General features: G+C 39.6%; 1 protein-coding gene across 2 annotated transcripts in view; it reads left to right on the top strand.

The window, feature by feature from the left end:
- NHSL1 (NHS like 1) overlaps nt 1-20,161 on the top strand; it is a 121,574-nt gene that overhangs the window by 71,848 nt on the left and 29,565 nt on the right. For both annotated transcript variants that reach the window (XM_063097120.1, XM_063097121.1), the window contains exon 3: nt 10,745-10,872. In XM_063097120.1, coding sequence (XP_062953190.1) covers nt 10,745-10,872 — 128 coding nt within the window. The remainder of the gene's footprint in view (nt 1-10,744; nt 10,873-20,161) is intronic.

The raw sequence follows: 20,161 nt of genomic DNA, 5'->3' as shown, positions 1-20,161 counted from the left end.
ATTAATTTGGGGATGTGAGGAAAAGGAATGTTAAAAACTGGTTTTCTGCAGTGGCGAATGACATTTTAATAGTAATTCTTTCCGTGGTGTGCAATGAAAAACAAAGCTAACAGTTTACCCAATGGCTTAAGTTTTAATATTTAATTCCTAAGGTTTTTTGGATGTTTTCATTCCACTTTAATAGGAATTAACTATAGAGGAGAGTATTAATCAAAATGGCCTTTTAAAAAATGCTTCTACATAAAATGAGATTGCCTATGGTGTTTAATGTCAATGAAGGAGATATTGGTCCCAGGACATGGGAGAGAAAGACTCTTTTCAATTTGTGTTAATACATTAGTCAGCAAATTTGTTTCCAATCTAACTGTTGAGCTGATGACCACAATTAGTAGTGTATTTAACCTCTGTGGTTCTCACCTTCCCCACCTGGTCACTTTATTTCCCCCAGTACACTATGCAGATTGAAATAAGAACTCATTTGAAATTGTGCTAAAATAATTTTCAGGTAGTCGGCTCTTCATTCTCTACGCACCCCCCCTTCCCCCTCCTGTGGCAAAGAAACCCATCTGCTTCCAAGGTAGCATTCTATCACCATCTCCTCTCTTCTATCTTACTCCTCCCCAAAACTTGTCTGAGAGCTTTCTCTGAAAATGCAGCTTTCCTGTGACATCTGTTCTGCCCAACCAGAAAGCTTCTGGGAGTTGCCCATGATGCAGTTAGTCTTAATTTGGTCAGTTTCTCCAAAATTCTCCTGAAACTAAATTTCCTTGGCTAGATAACCTTGATCAAGCACTGAACATCACTTTCCTTATCTCATACTGTCCCACCTGCTCTTCATCCTCTTATTTATTGAATATATGAATTGTGCATGGGGGGAATCCATTTATTGGGAGGGCATTAAAGTCTGTGTTGATGCTGGTGCCAGCCCATCCCCCCCAAATTGTGCTTAATAAACAGTGATGACATGGACTACCAGATAAATAGGCAGGTCAGATGCCTTGTGTTAATTAAGATGGAAAGCGTGGCCAAGGATAAAACACACCTGGGAGAGCAATGGGGCCAGCATCTCTATCATATGATCACAGTGCCCTTGCAAGTGTTCTGCTGAATGAATGCAGGTGATCGTTCATTCATTTAATGAACTCACTGAGCACCTGCCAGCCACCCACACTGAATAAAATCATGTAGGGCTTAGAAACTATTAGGAGGACTTTGGCTTTTACTTTTCAGGGCATTGGAGAGATTTGAGCTCAGGAGTGACATAATCTGACTCATCATTTGAAAATGGATCAATCTGGTTCTGTGTTAAAGTTCACAGTAAGGGAATCGGGTGTGGAAGTAGGAGACCAGGTGGAGGTTACCACAGTAATCAGGTAAAAGATGGAGGCCTGAATCAGGAAGCTTCCCCAGCAGTTGGAGCTCAAATGCAATGTTAAAATAAAAGCAAGAACCCTCCAAGCATTTTAAGGAAATCTTGACATGTAATACAGTTCTATAGTAGCAAAACTAAAGCTTTTCCTGAAACAACACAGTATTCATTAGGCGTAAAAGTAGATACGAGATATAACATTCTTCCCTCTCTCTCCCATTGATCTGCACCATATCAGCTAAATTCGTCTTCATCTTGTGTTTCCTGTTGTTCTCTGGGTGAGCATGGATCATTTGTGACACAGTAAAAGAAATAGACTAACCCTCTTTTCCTCTTGAGCCTTTTATCATTTCTATGTGGAAAATGTATGTAGGAGGTCTCAAACTATCAAAATTCTCCTCTCCCGTTCCAGAGCCCCACCTGGCACGTCCTCTAAGTAGAGAAGACTTCTCTTTTATTTCATCTCCACCCTAGATGGGTATCATGTTGACCACCTTCAATTTTTATTTCTACTTCTCCATAAGTATTTACCTTGCTCTGAAGCAATTTTCTCATAGTGTGGCCTCAGGCCAGCAGTATTAGCATTGTCTGGGAACTCATTAGAAATGCATGTTCTTGGGCCCCACCCCAGACCTACTGCATCAGACATGAGAGTAGGCCCAGCTGTGTTTTTAACAGGCCGTCCAGGGGATGCACCTTACTCTGGAGAACCAGTGCTCTATTAATTGTCATGTGAACTTGTTTAATCAGGCAACTAAATTGTAAGCACCTTGAAGGTTGGACACTAATCCTTCAGCCTACTAGCTCATTACAGGTAGGATTCCAACACACAGCTATTCAGTTTCAGAGTGTGAGCTCTTTGCGGCTGTTCCTCCCTCCGGCTGTTAGCAGAAAGGGACTTGAGAAACTGGGCTCTGATGCCCCTGCCTATTCATTTTATGTTTTCTCCACATTAGCACTGCTTTGACTATCTGGAAGAAGAATAGTCAGAGCTTTAGAAAGAAGTGGCTAGTCAAGGTATCTCTTAGAATCATAGAAACATAGTTAGAAAGAAAACATTATGGTCACCAGTATGACTTCCCTTTTTTCAAAGTTCTGCTGGAATGAAAGTCTGGATCACTTTAGCCCCCCTAAGGCAAAGTGAGACTTATTGCCTTCAAGAGACTTCCCTTTTCCTTGCCACCTGAGTGATAGTTGGCAAATTTTCTGATTGGCCCTTTCTTTCTTTCTTCACCTGCATTTAAGCAAATTATATTCTAGCACCTGGGACATTTAGTCTTTATATGCACCATTAAGAGATGAGATGTTTACTTTGAGAACTTTTAGAAAGGCTTGGGCTTAATCGTTAAAGCAATACATTTTCTCTTTATTCTTTTATGTTCTTTTGGATGCTAAATGTCATTTCAATGATGATTGGTGAAGAAGTGGTCTTATGGACTCAAATATGCATTTATTGGGAGATAAATTTGAGTTTAATACATGATATGCAATAACATGCTTTTATGCCATTGTAAGTATTTCTGCATAACTACATAGCAACTCTTACTCTAAAGGGGGGGAAGGATTAAAAGAATGAATCATTAGTCTAATAATAAGCCAAAAGGGCATATTTATTTGAAATCTGTCATTTGAAATGGCTATCAAATCATCTGGGAAAATATTCATTGAAAAGATCTATATTAAATCTGCCTTGTCTTTAAGATTTAACACAGAGTTTCAACTCTCTTGATGGGCTACGAGTAACTGAGTAACTTAAAAATGTTTGAACATCTATTGTCTCTTACTTATGTTCTAGTTTGTTGATTCTTGAAGACAGTTTAAACAAATTGAAGTTAAACTGCATTGAAGAATTTATGGAAAATCCAGTGAATTTTTGGAAAATTCCTTGTGCATGAGAGGCAAGCCAGCATCTTAATAACAGTATCAGTATAATTTCTTTCTTTTCCAGTATTGTCAAACACAATAAATTAATGAAGCGGAAGGTTAATCCCTTCTATTTTTAAATGCATTTTGGTTTGATTTTCATTGAGAATTTAAGTTCTCTAATGTTTACAAAGCATAATATTTAAGTGCAGTTTTTCCTGTGTGCTTACTTGAAAGCTCAAACTAGATTCTAAATAACACCAGAAACAGCTGTTGCCTGGAATTTATTTCCTTCAAAACATAAGTGTATGTAGTCTTATGTGTTCTCAGCCCTTCTGGGCTGAGACGAAGATATACCATAGAACTGGCCTTTCACCCTGTTGTTAATACTCTGATGAATAAATAACCAGGATAGAAGTTTAGAAACCTGGATCTACCAGAAACTTTCACCAGGGTTTCATAATTCATAAGACAGATATAACTCCTGCTTTCCTTCAATTCCCACAAAATTATTTTAAACACAAATATGATAATAATGGCAAAGGACTTTCAGCTTAGAAGAGTGTCGTTAGTACTGGTTTTAAAAATCAGTGATCTGAAAAAAGATTTTTAGACTCTGCTTCATCATAGGACATTCCCACTGAAGCAGCACATCGTGACCATTATTTTTGTAATTGACTTTGGAGCTGGAGTCCTCCCAATGTTTAATGACCTTGAGTTGTAGTAGGAGGAATGACCATCAGTTTTAGTACTATTAAAAATAAACCACATTCATGTTTTAAAATATGGTATGTCTAAATTGCTGTGCTGTTGTGAAATACCAAAATTGTACTTTTGACCTGGATGTTTCCAAACTTCCCTAGGAGTTCACACTCATACACACCCGCACGGCCCGTACGACCTGGGAGATGGCAGAGGTGCCCACTTCCCTGGCCCTGCAGTTCTTTCTCAGTGCTTCTTCCTTCGTGCCTTTCTCTTCTTCCTCACACAGCCTCAGAAGTCAACAAGCTTTCGCTTTTTTCTTTTAGCAGCCACTCATCTTCCCATATCTTTTCCTTGGGGAATAGAAAAACAAATCCCGTTTTACTTCATTTTGCATTCAATTTCTGTCTCTTCTACTCCTCTTCGCTCTCATTTAAGCAAGTCACCCTTACTAACCTTAACAAAGAGATTAAGAACTATTATTAAGTAAGGATGACTAATCTATTTGTTAAGAACTCCCTCCCCACCAGATTATATTTCAGAATCTTTATAATAAATGCAGGAAAGTGTTTCCTGCGTAGTATGCTTAGTCTTACGGAATTATACATATGAAAAAATCAATTATGACGAGTTACACAAATCAATGGTAAAAATGCCCGTGTACTTTTATTAGCATCACTAAGTGACTTGCTTTTTCTCATATAGAAAACCTTCAGGGCTGAGCCTGTGGCGCACTCGGGAGGGTGCTGCGCTGGGAGCGCGGCGACGCTCCCAGCGGCCGCAGGTTCGGATCCTATATAAGAATGGCCGGTACACTCACTGGCTGAGTGCCGGTCACGAAAAAGAAAAAAAAAAAATAAATAAATAAAAAAATAAAAAAAAAAAATAAAAAGATGCTTTGTATATTAAAAAAAAAAAAAAAAAAAAAAAAAAAAAAAAGAAAACCTTCAAACTCTTACTATAGCTTATTTGGAATTTATATATTTGAGTAGTTGTGAGCTGAATCCTAGCATCTTAGGGAAGGGCGTAGGCAGGAATAAGGTTTGATAAAGGCACATGAGATCATGTCACTTCAAGTCCCCAGAGGCTGGCTACCCCTCAACCTCATGGTAAAAGCCAGAGTCCTTACAGTAACGTACACCATCTGTCCCCTCTTTCCCTGCCTAACCTCATCTCCTACTATTGTCCCTTGTGTTCACTCAGCCCAAACCACACTTGCCTCCAGCTCTTTGTCAGGGTGATAGAACCCTCTTTCTGTACTCAGATGTCACTGAGTGAGGCCTGGACTGTCCCAACACCACCAATCCCCTCCATTCCCTGTTCCCTTCCTGCTTTGTCTTTTTCTTACCACTCAGGATCTGCTAACATGCCATGTAGTTTGTTATCTGTGCCTTCATTAGAACATAAACCCTGTGCAGACAGGAATCTTTGTTCTATTCACTGTGAAATCTTCTGTGCCTGTAACAGTACTTGGCAGGCAGTAGATGCTTAATACCTATTTGTTGAGTTAATGTAAAAATGTGGAGGTGGGGTGAGTGCTTTGCCCTGAAGTCATAACACATGAGTTACAGAGGAGAGAGAATAGTCTTAGGGGCCAATGACTTCTTGTAGCTATTATTCTGCCTCTCTGGCAGTGGTTGCTATTGTACCTCCTTAATCCTTTTCTTTGCTATTCTTTCAATTGAGGGCCTGGCTAGTTAGCTCACTTGGTTAGAACATGGCACTGATAACACCAAAGTCCAGGGTTTAATCCTTTTACTGGCCAGCTGCCAAAAAAACCCTGAACCTCTGTAGTACGTGAGGCACAGGAGAGGATCTGAGGAAGTATGAGAGATGGCTTCTTCCTTCAAAAAGCTTATTGTCTGGAGGGGAGAGTGAAATGTATATAAATGAAAATAGAAGGCTCTGCAGTGACTTAGTGGTATATGCAAAATATCGTAGGAAATCAGTTCTTAAAGCTATGATATCATCACTGTGATACTGAAGAATTCAGGATAGCACATTTGGAGTAACTAGGGAAGTCTTTGTGGAAGAGAGGACTTAAGGTCAACCTCAAAGGAGGGGTGGCATTTTGATGAAGCTGTCTTGAAGGAGTACATTGAGTTGGGTGGCCCACAAGTGTGGCAGCTGCCACCGCAGGCCAGTAAGGGCTAGACTGTTGTCATCTGTGCTTAGAACAGCGGCTATTCATAGGGAGCCCTCACTCAGAGTTAATGTTGTTAATGCACAGTCATTAATACTGTGCCTGCGGGGAGTTGTCATCCATCCCTCCTTTCCCTGCCACAAAAGGTAACTTGTCTTGGGGACCTTTAGATGTGAATTCCTGAGACTACAGATGTTTCTTGCTCAGAGTTGCAGAGCTCTTCAGGAGCCAAGTGGACATCTCCTGGTACCCAATTCTTATTGAAATTTCCTTATGTGATGCACTGAGGTTCCTGCCAAAGGGCAGTCCCCACTCATTTCTCTGAAGATCCTTATGAGTTTCTCCCACATCTTAGCATCTCCTGGTTCCATACTATGTTAATATTCTAGGGCTGCTGTGACAAAGTACCACAAAACTGGGTGGCTTAAAACAACAGAAATTTACTGTCTTACAGGTCTGGAGGCTAGAAGTCCAAAATCAAGGTGGTGGCAGGGCCATGCTCCCGCAACCTCCAGGGGGATCTTTCCTTGACTCTTCCAGCTTCTAGGGGCAGGTGCCCCTTGGCTTGTGGCAGCATCACTCCAACCTCTGCCTCTGTCTTCGCGTGGCCATCCTCCCTCTGTGTCTGTGTGTCTCTGTATCTTAAAAGAGTCCCCGTGTCTCTCTTTTCTCTTCTTATAAGGACATCAGTCATGTTGGGTTAGGGGTCACCCTGATGACCTCATTTTAACCTGGCTATATCTGAAAAGACCCTACTTCCAAGTAAGGTCACATTCACAGGCATTGAGGGCTAGGACTTCAGCATATTTTTTGGGGGGGACACAATTTAACCCTTAACACATACTCAGATCAGAGAACCTCTGTCCTTTCCTCTCCTTGCTTTGATAGTTACAATATGTCATTATACATTTACTAAGCACCAGTATAGTCACCTCTCAGTGTAAGGCTTTGTGTCATGAAAACTAATTAGATAATAATTTTATACATTCTGAATTTAGATCAGTTCAAATAGTTTAGCTCCATTTTGGATTGAGAGGAGTTAGAAATGTTTAGGCCATTGGCAGTGAGGGAATTCCAGTATGAGTGTCTTACGTAGGAAAAGAAATGCTCACAGCCTCATGATGTTTGGATGAAGATGTAGCCAAAGACAAGGTAAAATTGTGGAACCTTAATAATCGTATAGCCAAGCAAACTTTGTTGTGGATTAGCTACTGTCTTTTAAAAGTGGAAGAGTTCAAGGTAGTTATGGTTTATGTGCTCAATTCTGACAGCAATGACTGTTTTTTGAGCACCCACTTGTCAAGGGTTCTGTGCAGTTCTGGCATCCCAGCGTCTGACACAGTGCCTGGCACAGAGCAGAGCAGCACATTTGAAAATATTTGTTGAATGAATCTCACTACAGCTTCCCAGAAGGAGTAATGTTCCCGTTCTACAGAGGTAGAATCTGAGTATCTGAGAGATCCAAATGCTATCCCCGGAGTCTCACAGGTGCTAAGTGGTGCCAGCTCCCACGTGAATTCTACAGATATGCCACTGCTCCTCCACAAAGGGTCCCTCCCAGTGACCAGCCACCTGTTACCAACATGTAGAAGGGTAGCTTTTCATTGTACTTGTAAAGTCCACCTCAAAAGGCTCTCAACCTCGTTCAAGAAGGATTGGAAATAAGTAAGAAATAAGTGTTGAGAGAACAGGTAGCAAGAATCTGGGAAATCTTAAATTCAATGTCATCCCTCTTTTTGGTAGAGTAATTAGAGCTGTTCTTGAATATTCTAATTTTCTTCCTTGCACATGAGGTAGGATTGTACTTCCCTGTCCCATTTGCAGTTAGGTATGGCCTTGTGGCTTGTTTTGTCCAAAGAAATTGGAGCGGATATAACCCTTGTAACTTTTGGATGGAGGTTCCGAGAGCCAGTGTGAGATTGTACTGCTGGTGGTCGTGCAAGTACAATGAGGTGGAACTTCCATCTGCCTGGTCCCTACAATGAATGAGGTGAGCAAAGCCCCTGCCAGCTCTGCCTAGATGAGGAGAATGTGCAGAAAGAAACAACTAGTTGTGTTAAGCCTGAGATTTTGGGACTGTTTGTAACTGCTGCATATTCTAGCTCATTGTAACTGATGGAGTAAATTTAGGAACAATTACATAGAAAGTAGAAATTCAACAAGGATTTCCAGTAGTGAAAATTATTTTGAAAATAGCTCTTTAAAGCTTCTTGCAGTAAACTTTCTTAACATGTCTAAAGTATTAAAAATGTATCATCTAAAGAAACCTTAATGCATAAAGATTTGGAGGTTAAAGCAGTGTTAAATTCATGAGATGGTCAGATTATTTTTTTCTTCTATATGTAAAACTTTGGTCTACTAGAAATGTTTGTCCATGTCCTTGTGCTAAAGAAAATGGTTTGACATGAGAAGAAGAGGGAAGGAATTTGTGGTTGGGAAACCAGAGGGCGCAACGAACAGTGATACCTTTATCCAAGCAGAGCTGTGAGAACAATACACAGTTTTACTCTAAATTTCTCTGGTGAGAAGAGTGTGTAGTAAAGACAGATCTTCTGTTGCATTCAGTCTCTTGTTTCCAGCTGTGCTGCTGGCACAACCTGGCTGTGAATGATGCCCTGGCTTGCGCTTGCTCCCGCAGGGTAGTGTTTGAGAAGTCTTTGTTTATTCATGATGGCTGGCTCTCTTGTCAGACTCTACAGACAATAAACTCAGTTTTTAATGAACAAAGCCATGGTTTTAGAAACAGATCTAATGCAACTTGACAAGAGGAAATTTTCCTAGATTCCCCCTGGAGTTGGAATAAGTGACAATGGAATTTGATGAGTTTACTGGATTTCAGAAATTTGATAAGAGTGAAATAATCGATCATCTGCCATAAGCTTATGCTGCCTAATTTAATCTTAGAGCCAGCATTGTATTTCATTTGTTATGGTACTGTTTGTTATACTACTATTTAAACATCTCTGTGACAGAAACTTCATGGTAGAAAAAGATGCGTTGTCTTTTAGACTGGGCTCAAACAGGTGACACACACTGGAGTACTAATAATTGCCAGGCTTTTCTGCTTGTAACGAATGGATAGTGATTTGGTGATATTTTGGTCTTTTAATATTTAACATGTGTCAAGTCATTGTGGTTATTTTTAATATTATTGCCAAGAATATGAGAACTAATATTACCTTTAGAAATGACCTAGCCCACCAGACACTCCTTGTTTCCTGGGAGAGGAGATCTCTTTTCAAACATAATCATCCATGGTATCCAGTACATAAAACAGATTTTTAAAGGTAATGTTTAAATAGTGTTAAGTTTTATAATTTCAAACTGATAGGGTTAATTAACTTTCCTGTGGCTAGAAATAAAGCTATTTCTTCTATCTCTGTCAAACTGAAGTTTCTGAAGGATTAAGAGTGAACTTTGTAAAATAAGTCAATATAAACTGTTACCACTTGCAGCTACTTATCTAGGCATTTCAGGGTTTTCAAATATTTAATAAATAAAACAAAATATTGATAAAGAAGCCAGGACCCTTTTAAACTATGTCCTTTTTCTGTTCAAAAGTGTCCTTTTTGCCTCACTAATTAACCTTATAGGAAACAGCATAGTGTGAGAATCACTTATATATATATATATATATATATATATATATATATATATATATTTTTTTTTTTTTGTCTTTTTCGTGACCGGTACTCAGCCAGTGAGCGCACCGGCCATTCCTATATAGGATCCGAACCCGCAGTAGGAGTGTCACTGCGCTCCCAGCGCCGCACTCTCCCGAGTGCGCCACGGGCTCGGCCCACTTACATATTTTTTTAAATGTGAAATAACATAATCAATTGTTTAGTGTCCAAAACTATGGTGTAGTAGATTGAATTGTGCCCCCCCAAACGTCACTGAAACTTGAGTTGTGTCCCCCAAGTTTTATGTATTGTAAACTTGGCCCCCACTCTGACTGTTACGAGGGTGAGAAATTCTATTATAATTGAAAGGTGGAGCATTGAAGAGGTGATTGGATTGTAGGACCGTGCAGTAGTGAATGGATTAAAAGTGGTGGTCAGGGGTGTGGTTCTGAGGGCTTTAAAAGAAGAGGAGAGTCTTTCTCTCTCTCTCTCTCTCTCTGCTCTCTCTGCTTCCACCATCTTGCAATGTGAGACCCCACGGTTGCCATCACCAGATGGACTTTGGGCTTCTCAGCCTCAGAAACTGTAAGCAATAAATTTCTTTTTCTTTATAAATCACCCAGTTTCCGGTATTCTGTTATAGCAACACAAAATAGACTAACACATATAGAGTAGTAATTAAGGCCCTGGGTTCCTATTCTGAGTCTGCTGCTTACTTCTATAACATTACAAAGCAAATAATTTAATTACCCTAAACTTCAATTTCCTGTGAATAAATTAGAGTTAGTGATAGTATCGACTTCATACAGTTGTTGTGAGCCCTAAAGAGAATCCATTTAAAGTGTCTTATTATCATGGTATATAGTGTATAGTAGGAGCTTTGATAATTCTTGGTTGTTTTTTATCATCATTTTCATTATTAACATTATTATTTTGAAATCTTATTATGCCTTGGAAAACATTACTAGAAAAGCTAAGGAGAGAGGAGTAAAGAAATTCCGGGTTTTAATGTCCTTCCTCCCCTCCTGCTTGTGCCCTTTGCAGAATGTGATAAACTGCGGCGAGATGGCTACCGAAGTTCTCAGTACTACTCTCAGGGACCCAGCTTTGCAGCCAACTCCAGCCCTCTCTGTGATGATTATCAAGATGAGGATGAAGAAACAGATCAAAAGGTAAAGCTTCTAAGTTCAACGTGGGATCCCAGGTTGACCAGAACAGAGAAAGGACACGTGTGGAAAAACTGGCGAAATGAGAATAAAAGTCTGTATTTCAGTTAATAGTATTGTTCCAAGTTAATTTCTTAGTTTTGACAAATGTACCATGCTTATGTAAGATATTAACACCGGGGGAACTGGGTGAAGGGTACACAAGGGACTGTCAGTACTATCTTTGCAACTTTTCTGTAAATATTAAATGATTCTAATTTTTAAAAAGATAAGGTCAGAACCCAAGGAATTCATTAAAGGAGCATAAAATCAGCATATTTGTTCATTGCAAATATTCTCTTTTGGTTGGAAAAAATAAAAGTCTTATTTCTGTTTAGTTTTTCACATGACCAAGAACCCAGTTATGTAACAAATAAGAACTTTAAAAACAGCAAGAGCCACTGTTTCACAAGTGGTCAGGCTCTTCAATACAGATCAAACATGAGTAGTGCTTTTACCTAATATTACTGCACTGGCCAGTTGACTTAGTGATGCTGTTTTACATTTGGGTCCCTTTTTCTCATGCCATCTCTTAAGAAACTACAAACTACTTAAGAAAAGTATATTTTCTCAGTACTTAATGCCCATGAAACAATTAAAATGTATGGAGATTTTGATTTATGCAGTTTATTTTGATTTTATTAAGTAATGTGGACTGACATTGGAATTACTTAAACAAAATAAGATTTGATGAACAGTGTTTGATTTAGAAACCATTTTTAATTAATCTAAAAACTTTCAGTGGAATTAGGTAAATATATAAATGCCTTACTCATTGGAGAACATAATTCAAAATTTATATTATCCTTTTCGACAAATAGGTATGTTCAGAGAACAAAGTAAGATAATAGTTGATCAAAAAATGGGAAATTACTACCTTAAATTTTTGGTCTTCAAATTAATATTGAACCCAGATTTTTTTCTTAGATTCACATTTTTAAAGTTAATATTATTTTTAATGGACAAATCATAATTGTGTACATTTATGAGGCACAATGTATCTAATACATAGTTGCATACATTTATGGGGTACAGTGTGTACAGTGGTGTATGTATATGATGTGGAATGATAAAATCAAGCTAATTAACATATCCATCACCTCACTATCGTTTTTTATGGTAAGACATGAAATTTACTGTCTTAATTATTTTGAAATATGCATTATGATTGACTGAGTCACCCTGCTTGTGCAATAGATCTCAAAACTTAATCCTACTATCTGAAACTTTGTACTCTTGGATCAACAACTATCCATCTCCTCCCTCCCCACCCAGATTTTTATCACAGGATGTTTTTGCCATTTCTTTAAAGGTATTTTCACATATTAGGTTAGTGCTTTGGGACTCTAAAATATGCAGAGACTGTCTTTTACTATAATGGGAAAAGCAGCCATTTCAAAATTGATCTGATCTTTAATTTCAAAAACTTTTATTTTTCACTTATTGGCATGAGTAACGAAAATGAAGACCAGAAGGAGAACTGTATAGTGTGGTTTTTGTCTATTTAGTTATACCTCAGCCTTACAATGATGCTCAGAGAAGGAGGAAAAGTTTCTAGTGGGGCCTGGTGAGGCAGAGACAGTTTCTGGTGCAGCTGATTGCACAAGTTGTGAGTACCCAAGAATAGCAGAATCCCCTGATGGCAAATCGGCATTATCGTGACAACATCCTAGGATCTTCTGAAAAATGGAAAGAAACATAGTTTCTAAATCCTCACACAGCTCTTTTCTTACCATGACCCTCAACTCTGAGGGAAGGTGAGCCTCCATGGACTAGTTTCTACTCCTGCATACCTGTGCTGCAGCTCTACCTCTCAAACATGTGTGAGAGTGTGTGAAAAGATATCACCCCAGAGAAAACGAGGCTACTGGCATGTAGGTAATGATCATGTGTAAAATATGTGTGTGTGTGTGTGTGTGTGTGTGTGTGTGTGTGTATTTGTAAAGGCATATGTGTAATATATATATGTGTGTACACACACACACATATATCAACGTCATGCTTTATATGATATGATATGACATGACGTGTGCCAGTAAACACAAATGTTTCCATCATAAGCACCTTTGTGCAATTTGGTAGTGCTGGTATCTCTAAACCAGATGCCAGAAAGTGACTGTGAGACCTTAGACAGGTCTCCTAGGGCCTGCATGTTCCTTTTTTTTTTTGTAAAATAGAGGTGTTGGAGCAGTGCTGGCATCCCTTGGTGTGTGGGGGAGGAGAGCTATTTTCTGAGCTCCCTGTTACATGCTCGAGCACAGGATCTGCACTCAGGGCCTTCCTATATTTGAGCTCTCACAGAAGAATACAGCTGCTTTCAGGTCTTCTTTCACTGCTATAAATTTTGTGTTACTTTCGTGATTTAAAAAATTCAGGTTAATACTTGTTCTTGGTAGAAATTATGTTGATATCTTTGGAATTTATTGTTAGTGATACTTAAGGAGAACTTTCAGTGGTGGTCATTTGGGACCTGGACAATTCCTCATCCCTCCTCAATGTGTTCTGAAAAAGGGCTCTTTAAGCACAGAATTATATATACTTCATTTGTAAAACAAGTATTTAATGAGCACCTCCTGTGTGCCAGAGATGTAGAGATGAACAGTGAACCAACAGAAGAAATCCCTGCCCTCAATGGAGCTTTGATTTCAAGAGGAGGCACTAAGAGTAAATAAGTAATTTTGCTGTATTAGAAAGTGGCATGTGCTCTGGAGTAAAATAAATCAGGGAGGGGTAGTTGCAATTCTAAGTTAAAACGATAGCCCTTACTGAGCAAAGAGGTGATTGTGATTAAAAGAGTAAGCCAGCCAGAAATCTTGGAGAAGAGTATTCCAGGAAGAGAAAGCAGCCTATGCAATAAGTGTTTCTTAAGGATATATGCTATATATGAGATGCTGCAAAATGTAAAGATTAAAGTGATATCTGTTCTTGCTTATAGTTCTCAGGGGTAGGGAGAACTAAGAATAAAAAGGAGGGTGTGTGTGTGTGTGTGTGTGTGTGTGTGTGTGTGTGTGTGTGTGTGTGTGTGTGTGTGTATAAAACCTGCTGCAATAAGTATTTGGCATATAGGTAGGGGTAAGCAGAGGGTAATATATGTAAAAAACATAGTTATAGGGCTATTGCAACAGGCAAGAGGTAACTGAGGGCTTCAGAGGAGCAGCTGTGTAGTTGGTAAGGAAGGAGGGAAGTTAAGAGATGGTGGCATTCTAGGAGTTAGCAGACCGAGTTCAAGTTTAGCTCTGCCACTTGCTGTGTTTCTTGGGATGTATCACAGGCCCTTCAAGGCATTAATCTTCTTGTCTACAAGGTAGGGGTGGAATAAGATTGCTCTCTCAGATCTTTTGACAGGCCCTTTATTCATTCATTTACTCGGTAATTTATTCAGCACCTCCAGTGCGCCAAGCATTGTTTTAGGTCCTGAGGACCCAGCAAGTGAACAACACAAAGTCCCTGCAATGGAAGGGAAGATGATGGTGAACAAACAAATACAGTATAGTACCAGGTGATGATAAGTGTTTTGAAGGTAAGTAAACCGAGAGTAAGGAGAGTTCTAGAGGGGTAGGGCTGCCATTTTAGATTGAATGTTCCAGAACTGTCTGAGGGTGTCAGAACAGACCTCAGGGTGAAGTGTAAGGACATCACACATGAATGTCTTTGGGAAGAAGAGACAGTAAGTGCAAAGGCCTGGAGACTGTAATTTGGTTACCTTGTATATTAGTCTGTTTCTGTTGCTTATAACAGAATACCTGAAACTGGGTAACTTATAAAGAAATGAAATTTATTTCTTACAGTTTTGGAGGCTGGGAAGTGCAAGGTCCAGGGAATACATGTGGAGAAGGCCTTCAATGCAGGATATCACAGAGTGAGAGAATGAGCCAAGCAAGAGAGAGCTAAACTTCTCACTCTCCTTATGAAGCCATCAGAACATGCCCATTACTCCATGAATAGATCGATCCATTCATGAGGGCACAGTCCTCACAATCTAATCGCCTCTTATAGGCCCGCCTTTCAAATACCATAACTGGATTTCTCACCCTCTTACAGTGGGGATCGAGTTTCCAATACATGAACTTTTGGGGGACACATTTAACCAATAGCACCCTGTGAGAGGAACAGCCAGAGAGCAGAGCAGGTGGATAGTGAGCAAGGGGAAGAGAGGTAATAATGACTTCGGGGGAGATGACCAAGGGCCAGATCACATAGGGCCTAATTGGCCATAGTAAGGACTTTAGATTTTTTGTTCCTGGATGAGATGGGGAGTGACTAGAGGAGTTGAGCAGGGAAGTAACATGATCTGATTTACTGTTTAATGTGATTTGTCTGGCAACTCTATGAAGATTAGACCATGGAGAGTTGAAGACTGGAGATAAAAGCAGAGAGATGAGACAACAGGCTATGACAGTAATCCTGGCAAGAGGCAGCTGATTGTGGCTGGGACCAGGATGGCCATGGTGGAGATTCTGGATTTATTCTGAAAGTGGATCTTACGGGATTTGCTGAAGTTGTGAGAAAAACAAAATGGTTGAAGGTGACTCCATCTACTGTTTTTCCAGCTTGATCCCTCTAGAATCCCATTACAAAAATTATTTGACCCTCCCCTCCCCTTTGAGAAATTCTCGTCCATTGGCCCTAACCTTTCATGTCCTGACTCATCCTTCCCCAGCTTATATTACGTGGCTCACCATTATATTAATTTCTTTGCACACATATTAAACTTCCCTGGCAAAATCCCAACTCCAGTTTGATCCAGCTTTCTCCCTGCCCTGCACTAAAGCCTGATTAGCTAAACAAGGCTAGAGAATAACACGAGGTTTTGTTTGCTAGTCCCACTATAAATGTATGACCTCAAGCTTAGAGTGCTGCCCAGCAATCATACTATATTAGCTCATCATTCATTCTTCCACTCTTTCAAGTTATGTTTGACGCCTTCCTCTCAAACCTCCAACCACAGCTTTCTCTGCTTCACTCTCGAAATAAAAAGCAACCAGAAGTCGTATCTTTCACAACCAAACCTGTCAAACTTCTTGCATCTGTTCCTATATGTGTTCACCCTCTCCTATCATTGCAGTGGGTGAAGGGTCGTTACACCTTTTCTGGCCTGTTGCATCCCAAGTGCCTAGATCAGGGCCTGGCATGCAGTAGGGACTTAGTATTTTTCCACTGGAATGAATAAGGCCAACCTCTTTAGGACTTCATACTTGCAATTTATCCCTCTCTCTTTGGCCTAATCAGTTTCTCTGTGATTGCATCATAACCGTCATTATACAAACATTCTGGATTTTCTTTCATCTTGGAAAAAACCCTCCTTTGACCTTTCATCCCCCTCCAGTTTTACCACATTTTTCAGTTCCTCTTTGTAATAAAACTTCTCCAAAGAGCTGTCTAGACTTGCTGTCTCCACTGCCTTTCCTCATGCTCTCTTTTGAAGCCCCTCTAAGCAGACTTGTATCCCCCACGCACTACTGACACTGCTCAAATGTTAAGTCCACTAGTCCCTCCGCATTGCCGAATCATTTCGTTACTTATCAGGCCTCATTTTGCTCAGCCTCTCAGTGGCATTTGCCATCTTTTATTATTCTTTTCTTCTAAGAAGACTCTCTTCACTTGGTTTTTATGACACACTCCTGGTGTGCCTCTTCCCTCACTAACCATTGCCTGTCAATCATTTGTTGGATGCTCTTTTCTTCCAAATTTCTAAATGTTGGTGTAACCCCAGGGCTTAAACTTTGTACCTCTGCCCACTCTTTGGGTGATTTCATTGAGTCCCATGGTTTTAAATTACATGCATTGAAGTTTCTTCAATTTACATCTGTACTCTGGACTCATGCATTTATCTGCTTACTGTCTGTCTTCACTTAATGTCTTACAGGTACCTCAAACTTGTCCAAATCTACATATGTGTTTCTTACATCCCTTTTTCAAAAACAAAAAACCCCTGCCCCTTTCACAGTTTTCTCCACCTTGGTAAATGTAGCATCATCCTGCCGACGACACCAATTTGTCTGGCTAGGCTAAGGCCTGGAATCCTGTCACAGCACCAATTGTGTGGTGCTTAATGTTTGTGACACCAATTATCTAGCTACACGACTGTGCTAGTTGTGGAGCTCTTTTACCTGCCATTATTCCTGCACCGACTGGGCCAATGGTTGAGCTAGGGCTGGATCTGGAGCTCCCAGACCCCTTAAGGCCATTCACAGACTCGGTCACAAACCCTTCATATGCTAGGCAGAGTCACCAGACCCCACACACTCCAAGCTGGGTCACCAGACCCCTTCACACGCAGGTCTATGAGCTAGGTAACTGGCCTAAAGGTCCTTGGAGCCATAGGTTGGAAAGCATGGCTGTGCCGGGGCGGATGCCCGAGGCTAACGCCCACCTGCTTCACCAAACTCTCTCTCTCTCTCTCTTTCTGTACCTCTCTCTCTCTACCTGTAGAACACAAGAATAGCAACAAAACAAAAAAGACACATTGGTGCACATGCGCACTAACTCCACACACACAATTTGCTTACAGAGGATGCTGAACTACACCCAACTGGACCCGAGGCAAGGGCCCTGACCAAACTATTCTGTTTTCCCAACAGTAAACCACGACTCCATTCTACCAGTTGCTTAAGTCAAAAAACAAACAAACAAACAAAAAAAAAAAACCGTTGGGTACGTTCTTGATTCTTTTCTTTTTCTCATACCTTCAGCAAATTCTGTAGAGTTAATCAGTTTTTGAACCAACTCCAAAACCTCAATTCAGGCATCCTGTGACAGTTGGGTCAGGGTGCATGTCCATGACAGTAGGTGGCTGAGGCAGGTTGGCAGCGAGGGTGTGAAGAGTGGGAGCAGGTGTTAGACAGACCAACAGTGTGTATGTTGAGCTCACCAGGAGTGATACCAGGGCAGCAGGGGAGGGAGGCTGGGGTAGGATCACAGAGGCGCAATGCCAAGTAAAAGAGTTTGTTTATTGCATAGCTAGTAGAAAACCACTGCCACATTTTTTTAAACAGAGAATTTTAGAATTACGAATAAAAATTGTATATTTCTTTTTTTGTTAGATGAAAAATATATAGGTAATTTTGAAACTGATTTTCTATTATATGTAATGTATCAAATCTGACCCTAGAACAGAGGGAATATTTTACCAGTCTGAGTACCATGAAAAGAAAGTTTTCATAAAAAATTTGCACCAAATTGAAAAAAACACCAAGTCCAGGTAGTTTCATTGGGTGTGTATGTGTGTGTTTGGGGGGTGGTGTTCGACTGAAGATTTTAAAGTAGGTAAATCCAATGCTTGAAACTGTTTCAGAGCAAAGAAAAAAGAAGGAAAAGGTATAATTCTTTTTAATGAACTAATTTAACACTGTCAGCAAACCTGGACAAAGACTGTACAAAGCAAATTAATTGGCCAGTCTCACTCATGAATATTGGCATTAGAAATCATAAATAAAAACATTAAGAAACATAATCTAGCAGCTCATTAAAAGACAAATACTTCAAAGTCAACCTGGATTTACTCCAACAGTAATGCAAGGATGTTCAATATTAGGTAATCTAATCATATATTAATCATATTAATAGACCCAGGAGAAAAATCATTTCAAAACCATAAATACTGACAAGTTTTTTTTTGTTTTTTTTTTTGTCTATTTCGTGACCGGCACTCAGCCAGTGAGCACACCGGCCATTCCTATATAGGATCCGAACCCACGGCGGGGGCGGGAGCGTTGCTGCGCTCCCAGCGCTGCACTCTCCCGAGTGCGCCACGGGCTCGGCCCTACTGACAAGTTATTTGGTACAATTTAACAGCCATGGTTTAAAACAAAACAAAACAAAACAAAACTCAGTAATAGAGGAACAAGTGGAGACTCCTATAACTTAACAAAGTTTATCTGCCTTGCCCCCAAATCTAACATAATTTTTGTGAGGGTTTTTTTTTTTTGGTGGCTGGCTGGTACAGGGATCCGAACCTGCGACCTTGGTGTTATAAGGCTGCATTCTAACCAACTGAGCTAGTCAGCCAGCCCCAACATAATTTTTATGAGCCAGTATTTAGAAAAGTTGTACAATAAGAAGTACAAAAATGGAAAAGACTGAGGTTATACTATCGCTCTTTGTACATGGTAAATTTGTACACTTGGTGAATCCAGGAAAATAAATTTTTAAAACCACTATAAATAATAGAATTCAATGATGTAGTAAGCTATAAAATTATTATACAGAAGTCAATAACTTCATATCTACAAGGTCAAGTTAGAAGATATAATAGAAAAATTTATTTAAAATAGCTATAGCAGACAAAGTAGGGATAAATTTAATAATGAAAGTACAAGATCTATATAAAAAAACTTTAAAATACTATGGAAGAACACAAATAAGATTTGAATAAATGAAAACACATAACCTGTTCTCAGATTAGAGGAGTCAATATCAGAAAGCTGTCCATTCTATCCAAGTTAACTCATAAAATTAACACATACCAGTAAAAACGTGAGTAGATTTATTCTGGTTTGGTTTGGTTGGGGGTTATTTGTGGGGCAGGGGAGGACTACAGAAGCTGAATCTAAACTTCATAGCTAGGAAAGCTGGAAGACAGGAGCAGTGCTGAAGGAGACCTGCCTTTACCAGGTAAGGAAGTGGAGTCAGGAGTTCCTCCAGTACAAACCATTAGAACAGAATATTAAAAACAGAATATAAAGTCTAGAAATAGGCTTAAATCTTCATGGTATTTAGTATATCGTCAACTAGGTATTTGAAAACAGATGGGAATCCAGTATCTGTAAAAGGGGCTCCAGGCCAGCAGTTCATGGTCTTCTGTGTTAAGACCAAGACCCCTAACTGCAATTTATGTTCCTAAAGTTGCTCTAACAGTTGAGATCATTTTAAATACAAAGCATATAGAAGTCAATTTGGAGAGAAAATTCTACTGTGAAAACCCTTTCTTTTACATTTCCTAGGTAGGTGTTGGTGGGTAGTGATTTGGTGGGAGCAGTGGACTGTATAGAAGGGACACGTGAGTTAACAAATGCCTAGGCTACAAATTATCTGACATCAAAAAAGGTATTTATAGTGAAAGCAACTAATTTGCATTCAACTACTATTAAGCATCCATTATGTGCTTAGGATAGAAGCACTTTCCTAAAAGGAGAGTTGCTAATAAGGCAAAGGTTAAGGGCATATAAATTAGAAAAGAGAACCTGGAGAACATCTATTCTGGTTACTTATTCTGGCTAATTGTTCTAGAATAATTGTCCTAGTTAACCTAATGCAA

This window comes from Cynocephalus volans, chromosome 5 (assembly GCF_027409185.1).
Source record: "Cynocephalus volans isolate mCynVol1 chromosome 5, mCynVol1.pri, whole genome shotgun sequence".
In the NCBI taxonomy this organism is placed as follows: Eukaryota; Metazoa; Chordata; class Mammalia; order Dermoptera; family Cynocephalidae; genus Cynocephalus; species Cynocephalus volans.
Note: the sequence above shows the minus strand (reverse complement) of the source record. Positions and strands in the feature narration are given on the sequence as shown.